This window comes from Lemur catta, chromosome 3 (assembly GCF_020740605.2).
Source record: "Lemur catta isolate mLemCat1 chromosome 3, mLemCat1.pri, whole genome shotgun sequence".
NCBI classification, from domain to species: domain Eukaryota; kingdom Metazoa; phylum Chordata; class Mammalia; order Primates; family Lemuridae; genus Lemur; species Lemur catta.
Genome location: NC_059130.1, coordinates 54,922,133 through 54,941,768, shown reverse-complemented (window position 1 = coordinate 54,941,768; position 19,636 = coordinate 54,922,133). Strand labels below are relative to the sequence as shown.

The window sequence follows — 19,636 nt, the reverse complement described above, 5'->3', positions numbered from 1 at the left end:
TTCTAATTGAATTCTACCCTAATAAATATCTTCGTGGAAGGACTTTGGGCACGAGAAAAGAATTTTGCCTTCTGCAGGTATAATTAGATCATGAGGCGCAAGGTGGCGCTTATAGAATTCCATACTGTCATGCCTTGGGCGCTAGCAGGGGCAACGGATTTTAACCCAAAATGATAACAAGAGAATGGTAAGAGGAAAGGGGTATCAAAAGTTTGGGCCTGGTCCCTGCAACCAGCCAAATCCAAGCAGCGTCCACTCCCGGGGTGAACGTAGAAGCAGCCATGGGGGCAGCCGCAGCTTCCTTTCCTGCGCTCTGATTGGGCTTGGCTGAGGTAGGTGGGCAGAGGGCAGCCACGTGACACAGATGGGTAGAGCTCTTCTCGTGCTAACTTACCCTTGTGGTGGGCTCTAACATAAATGTGGAGAAGTTCATGGAGCAATCCAAGATGTGGATTGCCACAAATTTCTAAAGCAATCCAGTAAAAAAAAAAAAAAAAAAATACCACAAAGGGAAATGCACCATACACACGTTTATACATTTGTGCTTTACGTGACATTCTGGGCCAATCTATCAATGCACAGCAATGAAAGATTATGTGACACTTATGCATCTGTTTACGTATGAGCATGCTTAATGTAATTCTGCAGTGTGTACACACAAAGCCAGTGAGGATGTTAGGTATCCCTTTAAAATCCTCTTAATGTAATGGAAACAATTTGGTAAGCTTCCATTAATAGAACAATTTGTGGGAAATGGGGCAGATGAATGAGATGGTGACGTTTTCAAGTGGCTGCGGCTCTGCTACACCCTATTTCCAATGGGAAATTCTGTCTCTGTTACTATCTGGGCTGGAGCCTCTCCGCAGGTCTGCAGATGCCCAGCCTGCGGGAGGCAAGAGTTGGTTCAAGAAGTTGGTCAAGCTGATTCTCAATGTTATTACCAAACATGATTTGCATCTTTCAGAAATTATGACATGACAATTTTATCAAATTAGAGATATTAAGAAAATCAAAAGTTTTAAATGAAATCATTAGAAAATCAGTACACTCAACAGAAAACATAGCTAGTGTGAAAGAGACCTACTGTGGTCTCTTCACTTGGGAAACTCCCATCTTTGAAAACTATACGGAACAGCTTAGCTTCCCTGCAGGGGGGAAGTGAATAGCACGGCCTTGCACATCTATTGTCTAACATTCTGTCAGTCAGTTGGTTTTAGAATGCAGACTATTGTTCCATCATGGGCCCTATATCATAGGAGTGGGACAACAACTCACCATCAATAACTAATTCCTCACTCCTAACGAGGCATTATAGCTGCATATTGCTCTATAGAAAACTTTCCCTCCCATTTCACGTAAAGATGGACTGTGCCCGAATGGGCACCCTAGATCACCTCTTCCTCCAGCCCCCAGAGGCTTTGGGCAAAACCCAGTCTCCTCAGTGGTGCCTAAACCTACACATGTGGACAATCTATGCCATTGCAAATCTCTACTAAATTCCTAAATTCCACTTAGTATTTTCATACCTCCAACTATAGCGGAGAAGAGGAAGAGGAGAGCCAGAGGGGGAGGTGAGGGGTTATCAACAAAGGAGCTGTCTTCCAAGAATTGGGGGAAGATCTGAAGGAGGTATCATTTGCAGCCATGAAGCCTTTAGCGGGGTGGGGTGAAGTTGGACGCAGATATGAGCTCCCAACTGAGCAAAGATTATTACATTATCTCCACCTGAAGAGAAGGCTTTCTATTCCCCCCAGGGCCCACCGAGATGTGAGAGAAGGGCCCTGCTCTGTAGGCCATTCCAAGCACCGCCCGTGAAATGATCTGGATTCCTGTCCCAGGCCTATCAGGCCCCTGTCCTGATGTGCCCATCCCTCCCTGAAGCACGCACGAACTCGCCGCAGCTGGGCTGTCCAGGGAGCGGAGGAGCGCGGGGGCCCGGGTGCGGGCGGGGGGCACACCGCGGAGGAGCCCGCGCGGGGCCGGCGCACCGCGGCAGGGCTTGCAGGCCGCCTCGCCAAATCCCTGGCTGCGACGTGCGAGCGAATCGTTAGGAGTGGGCGGGAGGACGGCCGCACTGAGGGCCTCTTCACTAAGGAATCAAGTCTGACGGCGGGAGATGGGGGTGGGTAGGGGCGAGAATCCATCAGCTCCACAAAGTGGCAAGGCCCTTTTATCGTAAATCAAGTTCAATCTCGCACTCGAGAAGGTCCTCTTCTTTCAGTGGAGCTCCCGCAGGGGCGACTTGCTGTCCGGGACCAGCGAGCAGCGGGAGCTGGGACAGTCCCAGACCCGTAGGGAGAGGGCGCGGGGTGGGAGCCGCGGTGGAGATCCGGGCCGCGGCGCAGCGCGGCCTGCAGAGCGGCCGCCTCGGGAGCGCTTCTCCTGGGCCTCCGCCGGCCGAGGCGGCGGCTCCCCGAGCGCGCTCAGGGCTTGCGAGCCGAGGAAATAATGCCATTTAGAGAGGTTCCACTGGCGACCTCGCCGCAGCCGCGACGCAAGGGCTTTGCAGCAGCAGACCTGAGGCCTCCTCCCCCCAACCCAGTCGGCTTCCACTAAGAACTTATTAAATAGGGACGGTTTAGAGTTGATCTGTCACTGAGCACTACTTACCCCGAGATCTTTTGGTTTTTGAATTACTTTATGGATCTGAAGATTTTGTTCTTTGGAATGTGACCCTGTTTGGAGTTAGAGCTAATCAGGAAACGCTGCCGGGGAGGGCGCTTTGTAATCACCCCGCGGACCTCCCCCGGGCACCGCCGACCCTTCCTCGGCGTGCCCCCTGCGGCCGCCCAGGCTTTGCCGGGAACCCGCCAGCCCCGGGCACCTCGCTCCACCGCTCGCCCAGGGAGCTGTCTGTGGTGCTAGGAGAGAGAAATCGGGAGAAAGAGACCCAGGGGAAGAGACAAGGAGTGGTAGAGAGGATGGAAACTGAGAATGCGAGGTTGACCGAGACAGTTCACCCAGCAATACTCAAACTCACAGAGACCTTCAAAATTCAGACGGAAGGAGGGGAGGAAAAAGTCCCTTCTGGGTCATCTCATTGCCCTGAGACAGCTGACCTTGTTTTGCAAAGCAAGAGGCCAATGACACCTCTTTTCTCTGAAAGCACACCTCCTCCCCCTCCACACACACACACACACACCCCTCCCCAGCCCTGGGGGTGTTCAGCCTGCCAGAGGTAAGAAGGGAGGGGCGCTAGGTGCAGAGCCCCGGCGGCGGGAAGACACAAATGGTAGGGAGGAAGGCTGGAGATGGCCAAGGAAGTAGGACTGGACAAAGACCTAGCAGGAGACTCAATTAAGGAGCCTGGGGACACTTCCAGAGAGTCCATGAGGTCAACCCTGGAGAAACCCCCACTCACTTATCTGCCCACACCTTTCTCTAGTCAACAGCCAGGGCATGGGGCAAGCCAGCTTTCCCTCACCAAGGATTCAGAGCTGCAGAGGAAACATCAGTTCCCTTCCAGGCTTGGCCCTGCCCCTGACCGTTTCTACCGGTGCTTAAAAGTCAGTTTCTTTCCAAGCATGTTGACTTCAAGCAGTGCCTGGCTTTTTCAAAAACCAAGCAGCTCTCTTCCAGTATATTTTTGAAACCACGTGGCTTAACGAGAGCTAAAGTTTCTTTAGCCCTGGGGAGAGCTTTTCCAAATATTTTTAGAAAGTTAAAAATATAACAAAACAAACTACTCACAAGCTGCCTGTTTAAAGAGGGGAGGTGGGATGCTGCAGACTCCTGGGGAAGGGCTGCCTAGGCAGGAGTCAGATGGCAAGGAGGGAGGAGGAGGGAGAGTATGCAGTTTCATTTGCAACAGAGGAAATTGGCTGTCTAATTTGCCATCATGTGGGCTTTCATTTTAAGAGGTGGAGCAAAAATAAACTGATATAAGGCGGTAGGAGTATTTGTTGGAGGTGTGGAACCAAGTAGCAAACGTTACTTTGCAACTCATTGAAAACTGCTGGCTTGGGCTAGAATAGCAAGCTGCTAGCTGGTGAGTTAACTTCTTCCCCCACACTCACTACAGATTTGTGCTAGGTTTTCTGGGGTCCCTAAGGCGATCTTGGGGTAAACAAATCTAAGGGACTTTCATAGGTTTTTAAACATCTCTCTGAAATAAGTTCATATTCCTGTGTTTCTGTAGGAATCAAAGATTGCCACTGAAAGTCCATTTTGCTAGCCTTCAACCAGAGAAGCAATCTAAATGGAGTCCAGCCATGGAGTGCCCTTCAGACACCAGCTGAAGGTGGGAAAAAGAAAAGGAGTGCAGTTCCCAGGAACAGCTGTCCCTCTGTGCCTCCGTAACTAACTCCAGATCTCCCGAGAGAAAAGGCTTCTGCCTATTCTCTTGTTCCTTCCTTGTCAGAAAACCTGAGGTTGCTCTTCTCACCTCTTAGCCAACCCCCCAACTTAGTTGAGGAAGCATAGAAGGAAAGAGGAACTCTTGTAAAGAAGAACTGGGTTTGTGCCTGATTTTTAAACAGTTTAGGGACTACTGAATGCTAGGGGACCTGCTGAGGTGGCCTTTGCAATACTGCTTCAGACCAAAAAAAAAAAAAAAATGGAAAGGAGCCCAGCACCCACCCAAATTTCTTCCTGGGACAATCGCCCCCACCCCCAGCATTCAATCTGCCAACTTGTATGCAATATTGAGTAACCAAAACAAATTTAAGAGGGGGATTGACCACTTTCAGTTACATGATTTAGGGGGTGAAAGAAAACACGTCTTTGGAAAAAAATTAAACTTGGGGAGACTCTGGTGGATCCAGAGAAACTGCTAACAGCAGCAGAATGTGAGGCTGCTCTCTGTAGGCATAGTGCTTCCCCCTGTATTGCTCACCTAGGGAGTCCAAGTTGAGCCTTGAGAGTGAATCGGCAGCGAATAGACTCCCTGGAAGGGCGGCTGGTGAGCTGCTGGCAGCAAATGGGTGTTGTGGCCTTGTTTGGGATATGTAGTTTTGTGTGTTTTTCCCACCTGGACTTGAAATTCTTTGTATGTGTGAACTTTGTGACCTTCCAGGTCCCCCTTGTGCCCAGAGCTGACCAGCCCCAGGTTCAGTGCAGAGAGAAGTTGTAGTGCCCTCAAGCCTTGAAAAGTGCCTTTTTAGGCCTAGGCAGACCATTTTTAAACTGCTTAAACTTGATTGAAAAACCCAACCACAGCTAAGATGGAACAAGAAGAGTCTCCTGAGTGCCCAGGCATTGTGCATCCCCACTGGACACAGCGGCGCCCAATTTTCAGCCAAGCCCAGCTGTCTGAGTTTGTCCCAGCTCAGCAGGCAGAAAATGAGAAAGGCCAGTCCAGACCCTTTTGTTAGAATCAAACAAGACTAAAACCTAGTTTAAGGCAAATTGATGAGCTGAAGAGAAATCTGCAAAAACCACTCCTTAATTAGCCAAAGTCTGATCAAGGTGCCCGAGGCAATTTCTGCCCAGATTTCACCTCTTTCTTCCCTTCTTCCTTCCCACCCCTCCTCAACATACATTCCCACACCACTTCACATTTTTAAAAACATTTTTAACTCTACTAAGGTTCAAGCATCAGAGAAAGTTGGAGGCCAGATCTAGATGTATTTTACCCCTTTGTCACTGTACTAGGGCAGGAGTGAGGATAGAAATTTGAGGATACCCAGATAGGGGGTTGACTGGCTACTCAGGAAGTATCCTGGGAGCTGGAGAAGAGTGGAAGCAGGCTTAGGACTGCACCCTCCACTTAGTTGTTCCCTCATACAGTCCTGAGCACTGAGCCTGGTGGGAAGCCAGCTTTGCACAGGGGTGTTTGCGGTGGGCTTCACTGATGTACTATGAGCATTTACATATGCACACACGCATACACACACACACACACACACACACACACACACACACACACTCCTAAAGTAGGAAACGGGCCTCCTCCACATTCTGGGGAGGGTCTCTCTCATTTTGCAGTCCCAGCTGTCCCAGGGGCGCGGATAAAAGGCTTGGCACGCCTGTCTCAGCCAGAGTTCGCTTTTGCATTCCTGCTCCAGGCATCTCAACACAGCGAACTCACAAGCAGCTCTGTGTGGAGCTGGGGGCTGGATGCCGGCCGCTGGGAGACCAAGAAGGCAAGGATCAAAGCCGCGACAAGGGTTTGTTAGTGAGGCCTCTCTGAGTCCCCCGGGGCGTACTAATTGCTCACCCTGCAGCCTCCTGCTCGCAGGCTGTCCGGGCCGCTAGGGTGCCCAGCCGCAGGCGGCAGAACAGCTGCGAGGCCAGAGGAGCGTCCTCCCGCCGCCCAGCCCCTGCCAGCGTCGTCACCGCCCAGCACTCAGCGCCCAGCGCTAACCCAAGAAGACCCCTAGGAGAAGGGAGAGGGGTGGGCAGTGGGATCTCCACACCCGGTCAAGCTGGGGCCTCCAGGCCGGCCAGGACAGCAGAAGTTGGCCGTCCACTTAGCCAGCACCAACAGCCTACGAGTACCGACTTCCTCCCGAGGCCTCATGGGCTCTCTGAAATCGTCCACTTAAAAAGAAAGGAACTCACACGTATCAAATAATGGCTCAGAAGAGGCCAGCATAAAAAATGGAGCTGTTTTTACATAAGCCAATCCAACGTCTTTACAGATGTTGTAAATTCCTAATATTATAGAAGGATTTTTTTTTTTCCTAAACCAAGTCACACATCTCATCATAGTACATTCTGCTTTAGCAAAATCAGCTCCCTTGGATTTCATCACTTGTTAAAAAAAGATAAACTTTATTTTTGTAATTTTCAATCACAAAAAAATCTATATTTTTGTCTAAGCATTTATTTTACTGAATCAAAAAGACATGAAAAGAAAAATCATGTTTTTACTAACGTATATAAGTGACTCTCTTTTGGACAACATATAATAAATATGATATATCACTTATCACTCAGTCTTTCAAATGTACATTTTTTTTTTCATATTATGGAGCATGCCACTTTTCCAAAAGAAAAAAGGTCATGAGAAATCAGTGCAAAGTTCTCAGTCACCCTCCTCTTTTCTCCGGGGCAGACGGAATGTCCACAGCAACGCCCTCTGCCTCGGAACTTGAGGCTATCTGTCCATCGACAATTCTCTCTGCCTGTGCGGTTTCCGCTCCGTGCCCTTCTTTCTTCCCTCCTTCGCCCTCCCCCCTCCCTCCCTCTTCCTTGTCCCTAAAGTCGTTTGTTTAAAAGAACTTGAGGTTTTGTTTTTGTTGATGTTTTCACTTACTGGTCGCACTTTGTGTGGGTTCTGCGTTTTCGCCCGTCACACTGCTGTGGGAGAGCTTTCCAGGCCTATCTCAAGGGGTAGGGAGACGCAGAGTAGAGGGCTGGCTCCTCTTTGAGGGTCCTCTGCCCACTGGTGAGCATCTTCTCTTCCTCTCCTTCTCCTCTGCCTCCCAGGGTCGACTGCCAGGGAGGCCTGGTGGCTTGGTGCGGGGAGAGGAGGGGCAGCTGTCCGGGTTGTGGGGTATGGGGGAGGGATTGCAACACCTTTGCTCTGCCCGTTCTTCACCGGGGGTGCGGGGTGCCTGGGATGGGGCTGGACAAGGGATTGAGGGCTGGCTGTCCCCCGGGCCCCAGGCCATGAATGAGCACTCTGGGCACCAGGGGCCGCTGCAGCTGGGGATGGGGTGCCGGGGGAGTCCGGTACATGCTGCTGTACATGGCAGCGGCAGCCGCGGCCGCTGTAGTGCTGTCCATGCTGCCTAGCAGGCTGGGGTGATAGAAATAAGGGGACGGAAACATCCTCTGCAGCGCCGAGTAGTTTCCCGCCTCAGCCAGCAGCTCCAAGCCCACCGCAGTCTGCCGCTTCCACTTGGTCCTGAAAGAAAGCAGGCGTGCATGCACCCAGCAGCTGTGGACACTGTGCAGGCAGCAAGACCCAGGCCCCTTCTCTGGCCCTCTCCCACCACCCCCTTCTCTATCTCAAAGGTGGCAGGAAGACTGAGAGACCGCTGAGCACCGGGAATGCACCTCATCTCCTGCACCAGCATTGCTGGAAGAATGAAGAACGACCCAAATTCAAAGCCAATTTTATAAATTATACACTTAACATCTGAAACACAAATGAAATCCTACAAGCTTTGCTGCCTTTTCCTATCCCTCTGTTCTGCTGTTGTCCCCCTTATAGTTTGGCTACTTCCTGAAACTTTCCTGGGGGACAAATGAGACCCTTCTTTCCACAGGCAGTCTTCTGTCTCTTCCTTTCCCTCCCGTATACCGCCCTTCAACAACCCCAAAGTGTCCCCTCTCGGTCCCTCTTTCTTTCCTCCAAGCTGAGAGTGAAGAAACCAGAAACAAAGGGACGCAGAGATTCCTGGGCCTTGGACCCCAGCCCCTCTCAGTCCCCAGGCTGTGGAAACACATCTCTCTCTCATCAGCCTGACAGGACCTTACAGTGAGCAGGGGGTTCAGGGAGAGGAAGGCAACAAGATCTCAAATTCGTTTGAGGGAGGGCTCTCCCAAGGGGACAGTACCTCCCGGCCATTTGTGAGGGGGCGGGGGGTGGAATGCATTTCAAGATATTTCTTCCTTGGAGAGAAAGCAACAATTAAAACCTGTGATCAGCTTTTCTCGGTCTCCTCCCTCCCCCACCACACACCCAGCTAGGAAGAAGAGATGAGCAGGCGTTTGCTCAAATGCCTTATGAAGGAACGCAAGGCTGGTGGGCCATCCATACCCAGCAGCTCCAGCCAAATTAATAAACATGTCGCCCATTTTAAATTGGCTACAAATGACACTAATGTTTTCCGACAGAATTAGGGTGGCTGAAACCGTATGTAATGAGACAGAAAATTATGGTAAAGATGACAACTGGATGGGCATTTCCAACCGCACTTATGGGCGATTAGAACACAAACGAGAGAAAAGGAGGGGGAGACAGACCTGGACAAGGGAGAAGACTGCCAGGCTTGGGAAAAACAGCATAACCTCCACCAATTGCCTAGGTTCCGCTCGTACAGTTCAGGACCCTGCTAGCACTGTCAGCCTTTTTTGCTTTCCCAATTTCCCTTCTAAAGAAGCAGCAATGCTGGGCAGGCTCCAACAGCACCCTTTCTCCATGTCTAGACAGCACGGAGGCAGACAGTACAGAGGACAGTTCCCCTACCCCCCCAAGTCCGGATGCTTGGCCAGCTGCCCAATTCTCCAGCCTGCGGCTACCAACCCAATCCTAACCCAGCTGGGCTCTCCTAGTCTCTGCAGCTACACAGACCAAGGCTTGGACCCTGCCTCTCTCAGCTGCCTCATAGGCCAAAGCAAGGACATTTAAACCAAGGCTGGTGGGACCCCTCCGTGGGACTGCAATAGCCGGGCAGTGTTGCCGGCTACAGACGTTTGGAACCAGCCTGGGGCGAGCCCAAGGGGTGCACCACACAGGCTCTCTGGGCCTGAGTGTCAGCTGCACAGATGTCTCAATTTCAGAAGGTGTGGCTTGGTTGATTTGGGGATGAAGTGGGGGGGAATTCCAGCCACTCAGGTTTCAGAAGGAAAGCAGCACCTGTTAAGACACTTAGAAGTGCAAAACTGTCCAAATTCCAGCTGCCCTTCAGTCCCTCTCACCTTGGGGGTGTGGCTAACTCCTGCCTCAGCCAGAAAGCACCCAAGTGCCCACTCCAGGCTCTTTCACTCTCCCAAGAGTCTCCCGAGGCCAGGAGAGAAGACTGGTATGATGGTCATGACTTAAATGGCCAGACACCTTTGCTATGCCAAACAGCTTCTCTTACCTGCGATTCTGGTACCAGGTCTTAACTTGGGTGTCAGTGAGATTGAGCGCAGCAGCCAGGTCCATGCGGTCTTGCACACTCAGGTACTTCTGCCGCTCAAAACTACGCTCAAGTTGATTGAGCTGATGGTCGGAGAAAGCAGTCCTGGCTTTGCGAGGCTTCTTGGCTCTCACAGGGGGACTCTCTCGGCTACTTGTAATCTCCCGGTCTCCTTCCTCCTTTGTTCCTATAACAGAAACCCAGCCACAGCTGTAAGTTAGGCTAGAATGGGGAAGTATGGAGTGTCCTCCTGGCACACACTTCCACGTTCCCAAGCCAGCCACTCCTCTCAGGGGACTACACTCTGCCACCCCCCTCACTCACATACTTGGGCCTCAGCCAGTATGGAGCAAGAGGGCCATTTTCTGACTGGGGAGTGGGAGGCCTTGTTTGAAGGTCCTAAAGGGATTCATTTGTGATCCTCACATGGTTGACAGTTAGAAAGAAAAAAAAAATACTTTTCAATAAAGGGTTCTTTTGTTATTGTTGTTTCCTTGATTGGGGGGAGACACTGTCTCTTTCCTTTAATGTTTTCATTATGACTTTGTTTCTCTGATTTGGTGCTTTTCAAAGGGTCTTTCTACTCTGCTTTTTTTGACGGGGGCACCTTTTTCATTTTACTTTTTTCTTTCTACTGAAAGTTATAGGCATTTGTTTCTCTTTTTCAGATGCACTTGAGAAATGTTGGAATCAAGCTTTGTGCAGCCACCTGCATCAGGTCTTTTAACGCTTCCAAAAGAATTTGTCACACAGACACCGAGCTGAGCTCAAAATCACTGAGCCCATCCAGGTGACAGCACGGAGATTTCCGGATTCTATTTGTCAACTTTGGTTTTTTACTGAAATGCTGGGAAATCGATATGTCAATCCCTCTCTGTTTGTACCCGTTTGTGCAGTGCTCCTTGATCTTCCCTGAAGGAAGAACAATAATCTCTCTAATTGACCCACTGGGGAGGTTGGTGCACAAAAAATCGCCAGACCAGACTGTACATCTGTTTTGGACACTATTATGCTAATATCATAATAGTAAAATGAGGAGTAATACCCTACCTTCCAGACAGTCAGCGTATATCTTTACCAGAAAAACAAGGATTAATAATAAAAATGATAATAAACTTATCAGTAAAGGTGAAAAAAACTCTCCTGGTATGCTAAAACTCTTGTCATGCCCCAACCACAACATTTACTTATGAAATTATCTGACAAGAAAATGTAAAACCGGAGTTGAAGGACAATTTCAATTTTCATCTGATTTTACAAAAAATAGATAAATTCAAGTCCATAAAAATTTATTTTTATAAATGCAACCTCCCAATTACTTGTACGGGGCCAAAAATCTTACTAAGATACAGATATTCAGTTGGGGCCACGGGGTAATAAAGATGTTGTTAAAAACTGTTTATGAATTTTTACTGATCTACACAATCTAATGAAAAAAAGTTGCTGTTAATCAACTCGGAAATTTTTCTTTCATTAAATCCAGTAATTCCTGTAATGGTGTTTAGAAAATAAGATTGGGGGGGTGAAATCATTTGCATTAAAGAATAAATATCAGGTTGTTTATTCACACCCCTAGACAGCACGCTTGCTGAGCTGTTTCTCTCTCCCACCTCCTCCCATTTGCATTCCCAAGGTCTCGGCTAGGAAAACCTCAAGTCCGTCCCTTTTATCAACGAAAAGTATTTCCAGTCAGATGGCCTCCACCGCGGCCGCCTTCCCCAGACAAATTAAAATTAAGTAAAACAAAGAAAGGAGCTGGATGGCGGTGAAAGCTGTAGGGTGGAAATGTAACAATAAACAGAACTTGGAACTAGTTACCAAATCGCATGCCTAGGCCTCCCTCCAGCTTGCAGTCTTTCGACCGTCGCCCAATCGCCGGAGAAGCTCCGGGAAAAACTCCCCATCAGATTCGCTGGAGGCTGAAGGGGAAAAAGGGAACCTGGAGGAGAAGCTAGCGGGCTGAGAGAGCCCGGGCGGCGCAACTCACCGTGGCATTTGATGTCGCTCTGGGAATCTTCCCGCTTGTCGAGTTTGGTTTTGCTGTCCTCCTGCTCGAGCTTTGGCCTGAAGCTCTCGTGCACTGCGTTGCTCTCCTGCTTCGGGGTGTGGTGGGGAGAGGAGACGCTGGTGCTGTAGGGTGCACACGCCGCCAGAGGTTTGCTGTCGCCCAAGATGTCCTTAATTAAAAAAGAAGAGGTGGAAGTCCTGGGGGCCGAGGCGGCCGAGCCCAGCTGCTGGGCGGGCGGCGGCGGCTGCTGTGGCGGCGGCGGCGGCTGTTGTTGGGGAGAAGGCTGCAAACTTGGCGTCGGGGCCGCTGCTGGCGGCGGCGGCTGTTGGCTATGGTGGAGGTGGTGGTGATGCTGGGGCCCGTCCGCTACCAGATGCGACTCCGGGGGCTCCATGGTGACCGAGATAGGCGAAGAAGGCGCCGTTCCTACGGTATCAATCTCCGAACAGGGGGACGGGGTGGCCTGACTCCTAAAATCCGCGGTCCTGGCCTCACCGAGCGGGCGGAAATCTCCATTCATCATGCCGGGGCTGCCCGAACTGGCACTGGACAAAATCGTGTCTATTCCAAAACTCGACCCGCTGGCCCCTTCCATTGTTGTCATTTCTACATGAGGTCCACGCCACTCCGCCGTTCAGCAGCCGCCCAGAACAAGCAAAGGAAGCTATCGACAGTAAAACAAAATAAACACTAAATATTGCCGCCGCTAAAAAAAAAAAAAAGTGGGGTTGGGGAGGAAAGGAAGGATAATTGGGAGGTGACAGTCAGTGGACACTTTCGACACAACTTTTTTTCCCTTACGCAAAAAGTAGGGGTGGGGAGAAAGAAAGGCTGGGGGAAAGTTACAAAAATTTTTGGGAAACCACAGAATGTGCGCTCCAAGAACGACCGCGCACGTGGGGCGGCGGCGGCCGCGCCGGGACCCAGGCGAAGGCGCAGGCGGCAGGAAGCGACCCCTTCGCCGCCGCCACCGCCGCCTGGGTCTGCCCACAGCCTGGCACCGGGCGGCAGCGGCGGCGGCGGATGTGGCAGGTGCAGCGACCGTGAAGCCCCGGCGGCCGCGCACCCTTGGAGCTCCCCCGCGGCTCCTGAGGTGGCAGCTGCGCGCGACTCGACCGCCCCAGAGCCAAGTTTCTGAACTTTCTTGGAGAGTTGTGGAGCAGACACGGCCGCAGTGGCAGCGGCAACCAGAGGAAGAGGAGGAAGAAGAGGTAGAAGAGGAGCAGGCGCAGGCGGAGGAGACGGCGGAGACGCGGCGCCAGGCGACTCCGGCCGCTGCCGGGCGCGATAGCTTGTAATCCGGCGGCTCGCGGGCGGCGCCGACCCCCTCCCGTGACGTCACGGCCACTGCCGCCGCTCCCCGAGCCGAGCCTCGCCGGGCTCGCGCCCCCGCCGCCGAGGCCGCGCGCCGGGCCCCGAGCCCCCATTGGCCGTGCCCGCGCGAGCGAACGACGCCGACGTGCCGGGAGCCAATGGGCGCACGGCTCGCGAGTCCGTCAGCGAACGCGGCTCGGACCCGCTGCTCTTTTGAGAACCCGCACATCCCTGTGCCTGCAGCCCTGAGCCGGGCGCCTAGTCCAGTGGTCCCGGTGTCCACAATCACGAGTGAGGGGCAAAGGGAGGAGGGAAGAGGACAGAGGAGACTAAAGAGAGGGAGCCAAAGGGGAGGAAAGAAAAAAATAGTAATTATCCCTTTTCTTAAGAAGTCAGAAGAGAGGGGAAAGAGGACCGGAAGGGAAACGGAATCGGGTTGACTCACCTTTATTTAGACTCCAGCGCGGCCGCCCTCTCAGCCTCCCCAGACTCGCTCTGGAATAGTGGGATGACACTAAGCGCAGAGTAGGTCCCTAAAGAACCCACAGGAAACTGCAACTTCAGGAGCTGGAGCTCCGGATGGGCGGGCGGACTCTGAGCTCTGGTTTCTCCCCAAACCCAGGCGCTCGGGCTGAGCCCGGCGGGGCGGCCGGTCTCTAAGGAAGATGCAGCAGGTCCGCGTGCACCGGGCACGCGGGGAAGCCCGAGCCTGCGGCTCAAAACCGGGGACCCAGCTTGTATCCACTGAGAGTCCGTGCTGGAAGAAATAAACGCCTGGCCAGACACTTTCTCCTGAGCCGGGGAAGTAATGCCCGAAGCGTTCTCTGGTGGCGAGGGCAGCCACGGTTCACTGTGGTGTCGGGCTGGAGTGGGGCTCAGGAACCCGAGTGGCGGGTCTCAGCCTGGGCCCCAGCCGCGCCACAAGCCAGTTCGTTCACCCCCCCACCCCTTTCGGCCAGCCGCTCATTTGGAAAGGAAACAGTCACTGTGGATCCACTTGGGACCCGAAGCATGACTGTGACGCCTCGTCGGAGGGTATCAACTTGCATTATTTTCTCTAGGACGTCTCCAACCTGTCTCTTGTTGAATGTCAGAGTAATGGGAAGTGCCAGTGACAAGACAGCGTATTACTCCTGATTAAGTGCCGTGTCAACCTAATTAGCAGAGTAATTATAAGGTGCTAATGAATGATTCAAAGTTCTTTGAGTTACAATTTACTCCAAATTACCATTTTAAGAACCCTATGAATCTGTGGGGCTGGCATCGCTTCCGTGACTAGATGCAGAATGATGTTAGAAAATGGCCTTTAAAGTCTCCAAGGGCTGGGCCGAAATCTGGGGTTTAGTTGCAGTTCTGTAGGTCGCTTTCTGGGCAACAGCTTTTTTCTATTGAGCTCGAGGGGAGGAGGGTCAGCGAGGCAGATGACCTCCTGGGACAAGATCTTGCCTTTCGGTAGGAACTGCTTCTGTGTGAACCCTAGGTCCGGAAGGGGGTAGGTGGGACACTCATTGTCCCCGCGTTTTCCTAGGGAAATCTCTGTGTTTGACCCAGAAAAAGCCCGCGCTATTTCGAGGGTGTGTTGAGCTGCTTTTTATCATCTGCGTGCCATTTTTCCTAGGGCTGTCTCTGAGAACACCGGGGAGAGGAGGGACCGAGGCGAGGAGATGTACACTCCGGACAGCTCTCGCTTTTCTCAGAAGGCGAGGGGAGTTTGGCGGAGGAGCCGGGGTTGGTGAGCCGAGGTGGGGACGCGGGACGTGCTTGAGGCAGAGGCCGACGCTAGCATTAGGTGTGCGGGGAGCCCCTCGGGAACGTGTGGCCGGTGAGGGGTAGGGACCCCCGAGGCTGCAGCGGGGTTGGATCCGCCGCCTTTGGCGCGGGAACTGAGTGCTGGCCAGGTAGGACCCTCCAGAGAGAGCTTGGGCCAGGCCTTGGCCTTTGGGCCGGGGTTATACGAACACGGGCCAGGAAAGTAGGAGCTCAATTTACCGAATGTCTCAAGGCCCAGCCTTGTAAGGCCGGGCGCCGCACACCTTCGCTGCCTGGGCACCCCGACCTCCCTGCCTCTGGCACAGTTGACCACTCTGGGAAGGGCGGGAAGGGCGTCAGGGCTGTGAGACTGCAAACGGACACTACACATTTCTCCCCTCTTCACATATCGATTAGGGTGCTTCCTTTTTTTTTGTTTTTGTCGCCCACTAACTTCTCAAATGAGGTGCGTTTTCTCCTAGCCCTGGGGTCTCCAACTCGCACTCTCCTCACTGCGTATTCAGTATGGGAAGTGGGGCAGGGGCGAAAACAAATTTAAAATCCAGAACTGACGGCACTGCACAAATCAATCATTCTCGACCTTGATAAATAATTCATTTAAGCCTGTTTTTGTTTTGTTCCGACGCCTAAAATGACTCAAGAGCTCAAAAGGCTGATCGTACAGCTTGTGTTGGGCGGTTCGACAGGGTTTTTTGCTTGGAATAATTCACAACATTGGCAGGGGAGACGGTGCAAATATGACCCTACGAAAAATTGAAATCTGAAAAGAAAGGGAGAGAGGAATGTGGAAGTGTTGGGGGCAGAGGAGAGTGGGTGTTTTATGACAACTCTAAAGCAAAGCGAACGGACACCCAGTATTCCCCACCTTGTGAACGTCTCGGATGATATTTTCTTAATAAAGGGTTGGTATCACAGAAGATTTCTCTGGGTCGGTGTTAGGAGATCAGCAGCAATGGTGAGGGGAAAGTATGACCTTGACTTTTATTAAGGTGCGTATATTTAGGTCCCTCCCAGAGAGGAAATGCTAGTAGTGACCTGAAGATTCGAAAGAGGAACTTGAGGACCAGATCACAAACTAAATGAAAAACAAATTTTTCAGAGCTGGAGTTTTGTTTAACTTTTCTGAGTTCTTTTTTCTCTAGACACATTCCTCTTTTGCCATTTTTTTTTTCCTGAGAGTATATATAATGTATACATCCAAGAAGTCATGCATTTTCTGGCAAAGTAAGCATAATTCACTTTTCATTTTAAAAAATCACAATTCAGAAATAGAATAGGATGCAGATTAATCACATTTCCAAATGAAAGGAAATACTTTAACTGGATTTCATCTCAGATTTCCTCACTGGACTTAAAATACAAATAAATAGAGTCCCTAAACTGGCAAGAGTTTATATATAACCTTTCACTTTCAAGCCTTAAATAAAAGAAGAGAAGGAAGAAAGAAAATTGTGTAATTTTTTTAAAGATTTTTCAATTATCGTCCAGAAAACAATTACTTGCCAACTGTGGGTAATAGAGAACAAACTTTTTTTCCCTGGCTCTGAAGGACACATCAGTGATGATCAGCACCAAAGATGCTCCTTTCCTACTGCAAAGAATGGTCTAAACACTAGCATATTTTAACAAGTTTTGTTCCTTACTAAATTCTCAACAAGATACTTTCACCACCTAGATTTGGTATTTGGGATTGTGTTTAAACTGGAGCATCCGGTTTTTTTTTAACAAAAGTTAACTTTGAAGAAATTCACCCACAGACTATGATGAACTTGGAGGAAGTGTTTCTTTTTATCATACTCAATTTTAACGTTTCTAAATGTTCACATGATGACAATGCCAACTGATGGGAACGAGGTGCAAAGGCGCTTCCCTCCACTGGGCGGCGCCAAGAGCTCCGAACCGAGGGATCCAGCTATTGTTTCTTTCTATAAAAAAAAGATGCAAGATACACAAATGAGCTCTCCGCCTTCTAAGGCTGACACCCTGAAGATTGTGTGACCTCTCGCCATTTCAAAGCAACAGAAACGTCGGAAGTTTTCCTTTTTTTCCCCCCAGTCTATCAATATATTTTTAACCGCTTCGGGATTTGATGCATATTTGCTTAGAGAAATAATATATTAAAGAGAAATATACTGGCAGCTCTGCTGAGAGAGAGAAAGAGAAAGAGACACTAAAATGTAATTGAGTCCCTTAAATAGACTGAAACTGAGAGAATGGGGATTGGGAGCAGAGGGAGAAAGGTAAAATAAAAGAAAAAAATTAGGTAACTAAAAAATATTTTAATAGGAACCAGTTAAAATGATAATCTATGTAATTACCAATTGTTCTAGGGGAATGAAAGTTTTGAGAGATGGTTCTGGTATTATAATAAAATTTGCAAGAGCCATAAGCATCACCAAAATTTTTAAGATAAGCAGTTTGAAAGGAATCTAGTGAACTTGGCTCTCCCTGGGGGATAGATATGTGTTGTGCAGAGGCAACTGACAGGAAGGTAAGCACAGATGTAGAAGAAAGAATGTTGGAAAGGAGAGTTTTAGTCCCATTTTACTACTTTCTAGTGTTCTTGGGCAAGACACTTAACCTTTCTGATCACCAAGTTCCTTCTCTATTAAAAAAGAGAATAATTCTTGCCTAGAATAAGATGGCTCTGATGGCCAAATAAGACCTTCTATGTAAAAGCTCTTTACAAAATGTAAAGCAAGAGTTTGTTAAATACACTACACAAAGATGACAATTATTTCTAGCTATGGGCAACACTCAGTAGCCATATTTTTTTCATTTATTCTTTCCCTCATTTATTTTGTTTATTCACTCAGTCAAAAGACATTACTGAATGTGCATTCTATGCCAGATGCTTGACAAAGGGACACTAATCCACCTCAAAGAGTTGACAAGAGCTTGTGCCAGAAATTGTCACAAATATCGTGATGCAAATCTGAACTTGCTACAGTGGAGATGTGAAAGAAAGTGGGAAATCTTACCTTTGGAATGGTTGGGGGAAGAGAAAGTCTTTCTAAAGAAAATGAAGTGTGTGTTCAGTTAAGAAAGAAAAGGGGAACATCTCAAGTAGTGGGATATAGAGGGATTTCTATGGTAACTAAGGGTAATAATGGTGCAAAAATGTCTACAAATTGTCCAAACCTTTAATCTGACTGTAGAGCTCTGCTGCTAACTGTAGACATACGTTGGCTTCAGGGATCTCTTTTGAGTGCAGCAGGAAGAGACAAAATACTCTTGAACATTTTGGAGAGAAAAGGAACTAAAGGCAATGTCCGCAGACCTGGGCAACAGAGTTTACAAGAGGTTACATAGTCTCTTAGATTTGGTCCCAGGAGATGATTCAGCCCCCTCAAACCAGAACTGTATCCCCTTTCCTCCTTCTAGATTTCCGAATTCTGGGAGGCTTGATGAGCTTAGGAAGCTCAGAAAGAGATCTCCAATTCAGGTGAGGAGATAGAGAAGTTGATAAAGTGAAGGCAGTGGGGGTGGGGAGACATGGGGAGAGATTTTATTTCACCCCTCCTAAGCTGAAATATTGTCCATTGAAGGCAGGCTCCTGGAGAAATTAAAGGGCCTCCATGTGACACAGCCACGTCCCACGTAAATAGGACCCTGAAGCCTGTAAGGTCTCATGAAGGGAATTGATTCTTCTAGCAATTGCTGAGGTTAAGAAAGAACTGAGAGGCCGAGACAGAGGAGAAACGAAAGCCTCAGAGCACACAGAGAGGATGCCAATCAGAGAAGAGGAAATTCATTTGCGATGTTAATTAACAAGCGGCTAATTAAAACGGCACTTTGAGCGCTAATCAATCGCCTTATTAAGTTAGAGCCATCACTGGAACAAATTGAAAGCTCCCCGCCCCGTTTCCTCCCTCTGGTGCAGGCGGGGCTGGGTTCCCAGATACCGCGCGGGGAGTCGGGGAGCTGTCTCCGTCTGCTCTCTCAGTCTCTCCCGGGTCTACAGAATCTTCCAACTTCCAGGGATCACGCCTGCCAGATTGCCCGCCCCCGCAGAACTGAACAAGTGTTTAGGAGGCGATTTCCAGTCCAGACGCACGGGCCGGAGAGTAAGTGGTTGTGTCGGAGAACAACTCACTGAGCAGCAGCCAACACCGAGGTTGCCTTCCGGAAAGAGTTCCCAAAATGCGCAGCAATGTGATCTGTGGGCGCCCAGCAGGGGAAGGAGGCAATTCAACCCGAGAGGGGGCGCTCTCAGGCTGAGATCACGTATCCCCATTTCCCGGGACATACCCAACGCCTCGTTTTGAAAACTCTTCTTAGGCCCTTGCCCTGCTGCAGCCCAGCCACCAGTAAAGAGCTGAGCTGTCTTCAGGCAGCAAGGATAGGACAGCCAACCTCCCTGGCTCTTTCTCCTGAGGCTCCATAAGAATGGGATGGGCGGGGGAGAATGAGCCGATCATCTGCGACCGGGGCACATTCCAGCCAGTACGTGCCTCCCAGCCAAACACATTCACCCTTCTCCCATGCCACTGGCCCTCCAAACTCGCTACGCGAATTAAGATTTCGAATTCTTATTTTGAGGAGCCTTCCTCATTCCCTAATTGTTAAATGCCTGCTTTTCACCGAATTCCCGAGGGAGAAACATTTGGCAATAAGAGGAGGCTGTCGCTCCAACTCCACCTGCCTGGCGGTCCTTGTTAAGGCAGAACACACCCGGGGCGCCCACTGCAACAGTCCTGGGGTGCTGAGCCGAAGCGCAGTAAAGGGAGACCCCGGCGGACTCCTGTCTGATTTGCTTTTTACAGCTTCCTACAGAGAAAAAGAGAACACCATTGGAAGAAGGTCTTTT

The 19,636-nt window shown here is 50.2% G+C and overlaps 1 protein-coding gene across 1 annotated transcript; it reads right to left on the bottom strand.

The window, feature by feature from the left end:
- Positions 1–6,694: 6,694 nt before the first annotated feature.
- BARHL2 (BarH like homeobox 2) lies at positions 6,695–12,450 on the bottom strand. Its single transcript, XM_045546421.1, has 3 exons — positions 11,722–12,450; positions 9,696–9,921; positions 6,695–7,792 (listed from the first exon to the last, which is right to left on the bottom strand). The coding sequence occupies exons 1-3, from the start codon at positions 12,344–12,346 to the stop codon at positions 7,480–7,482; spliced, it is 1,164 nt and encodes a 387-aa protein (XP_045402377.1). The 5' UTR covers positions 12,347–12,450; the 3' UTR covers positions 6,695–7,479.
- Between the last annotated feature and the right edge of the window lie 7,186 nt (positions 12,451–19,636).

Bases quoted from the DNA above. Each gene is read 5' to 3' on its own strand.
- BARHL2 (XM_045546421.1), bottom strand. From the start codon at position 12,346: ATGACAACAATGGAAGGGGCCAGCGGGTCGAGTTTTGGAATAGACACG. The intron at 9,922-11,721 runs GTGAGTTGCGCC...TTTCTGTTATAG, and splicing joins GAGCGACATCAAATGCCACG to GAACAAAGGAGGAAGGAGAC. The intron at 7,793-9,695 runs GTAAGAGAAGCT...GCTTTCTTTCAG, and splicing joins ACCTGGTACCAGAATCGCAG to GACCAAGTGGAAGCGGCAGA.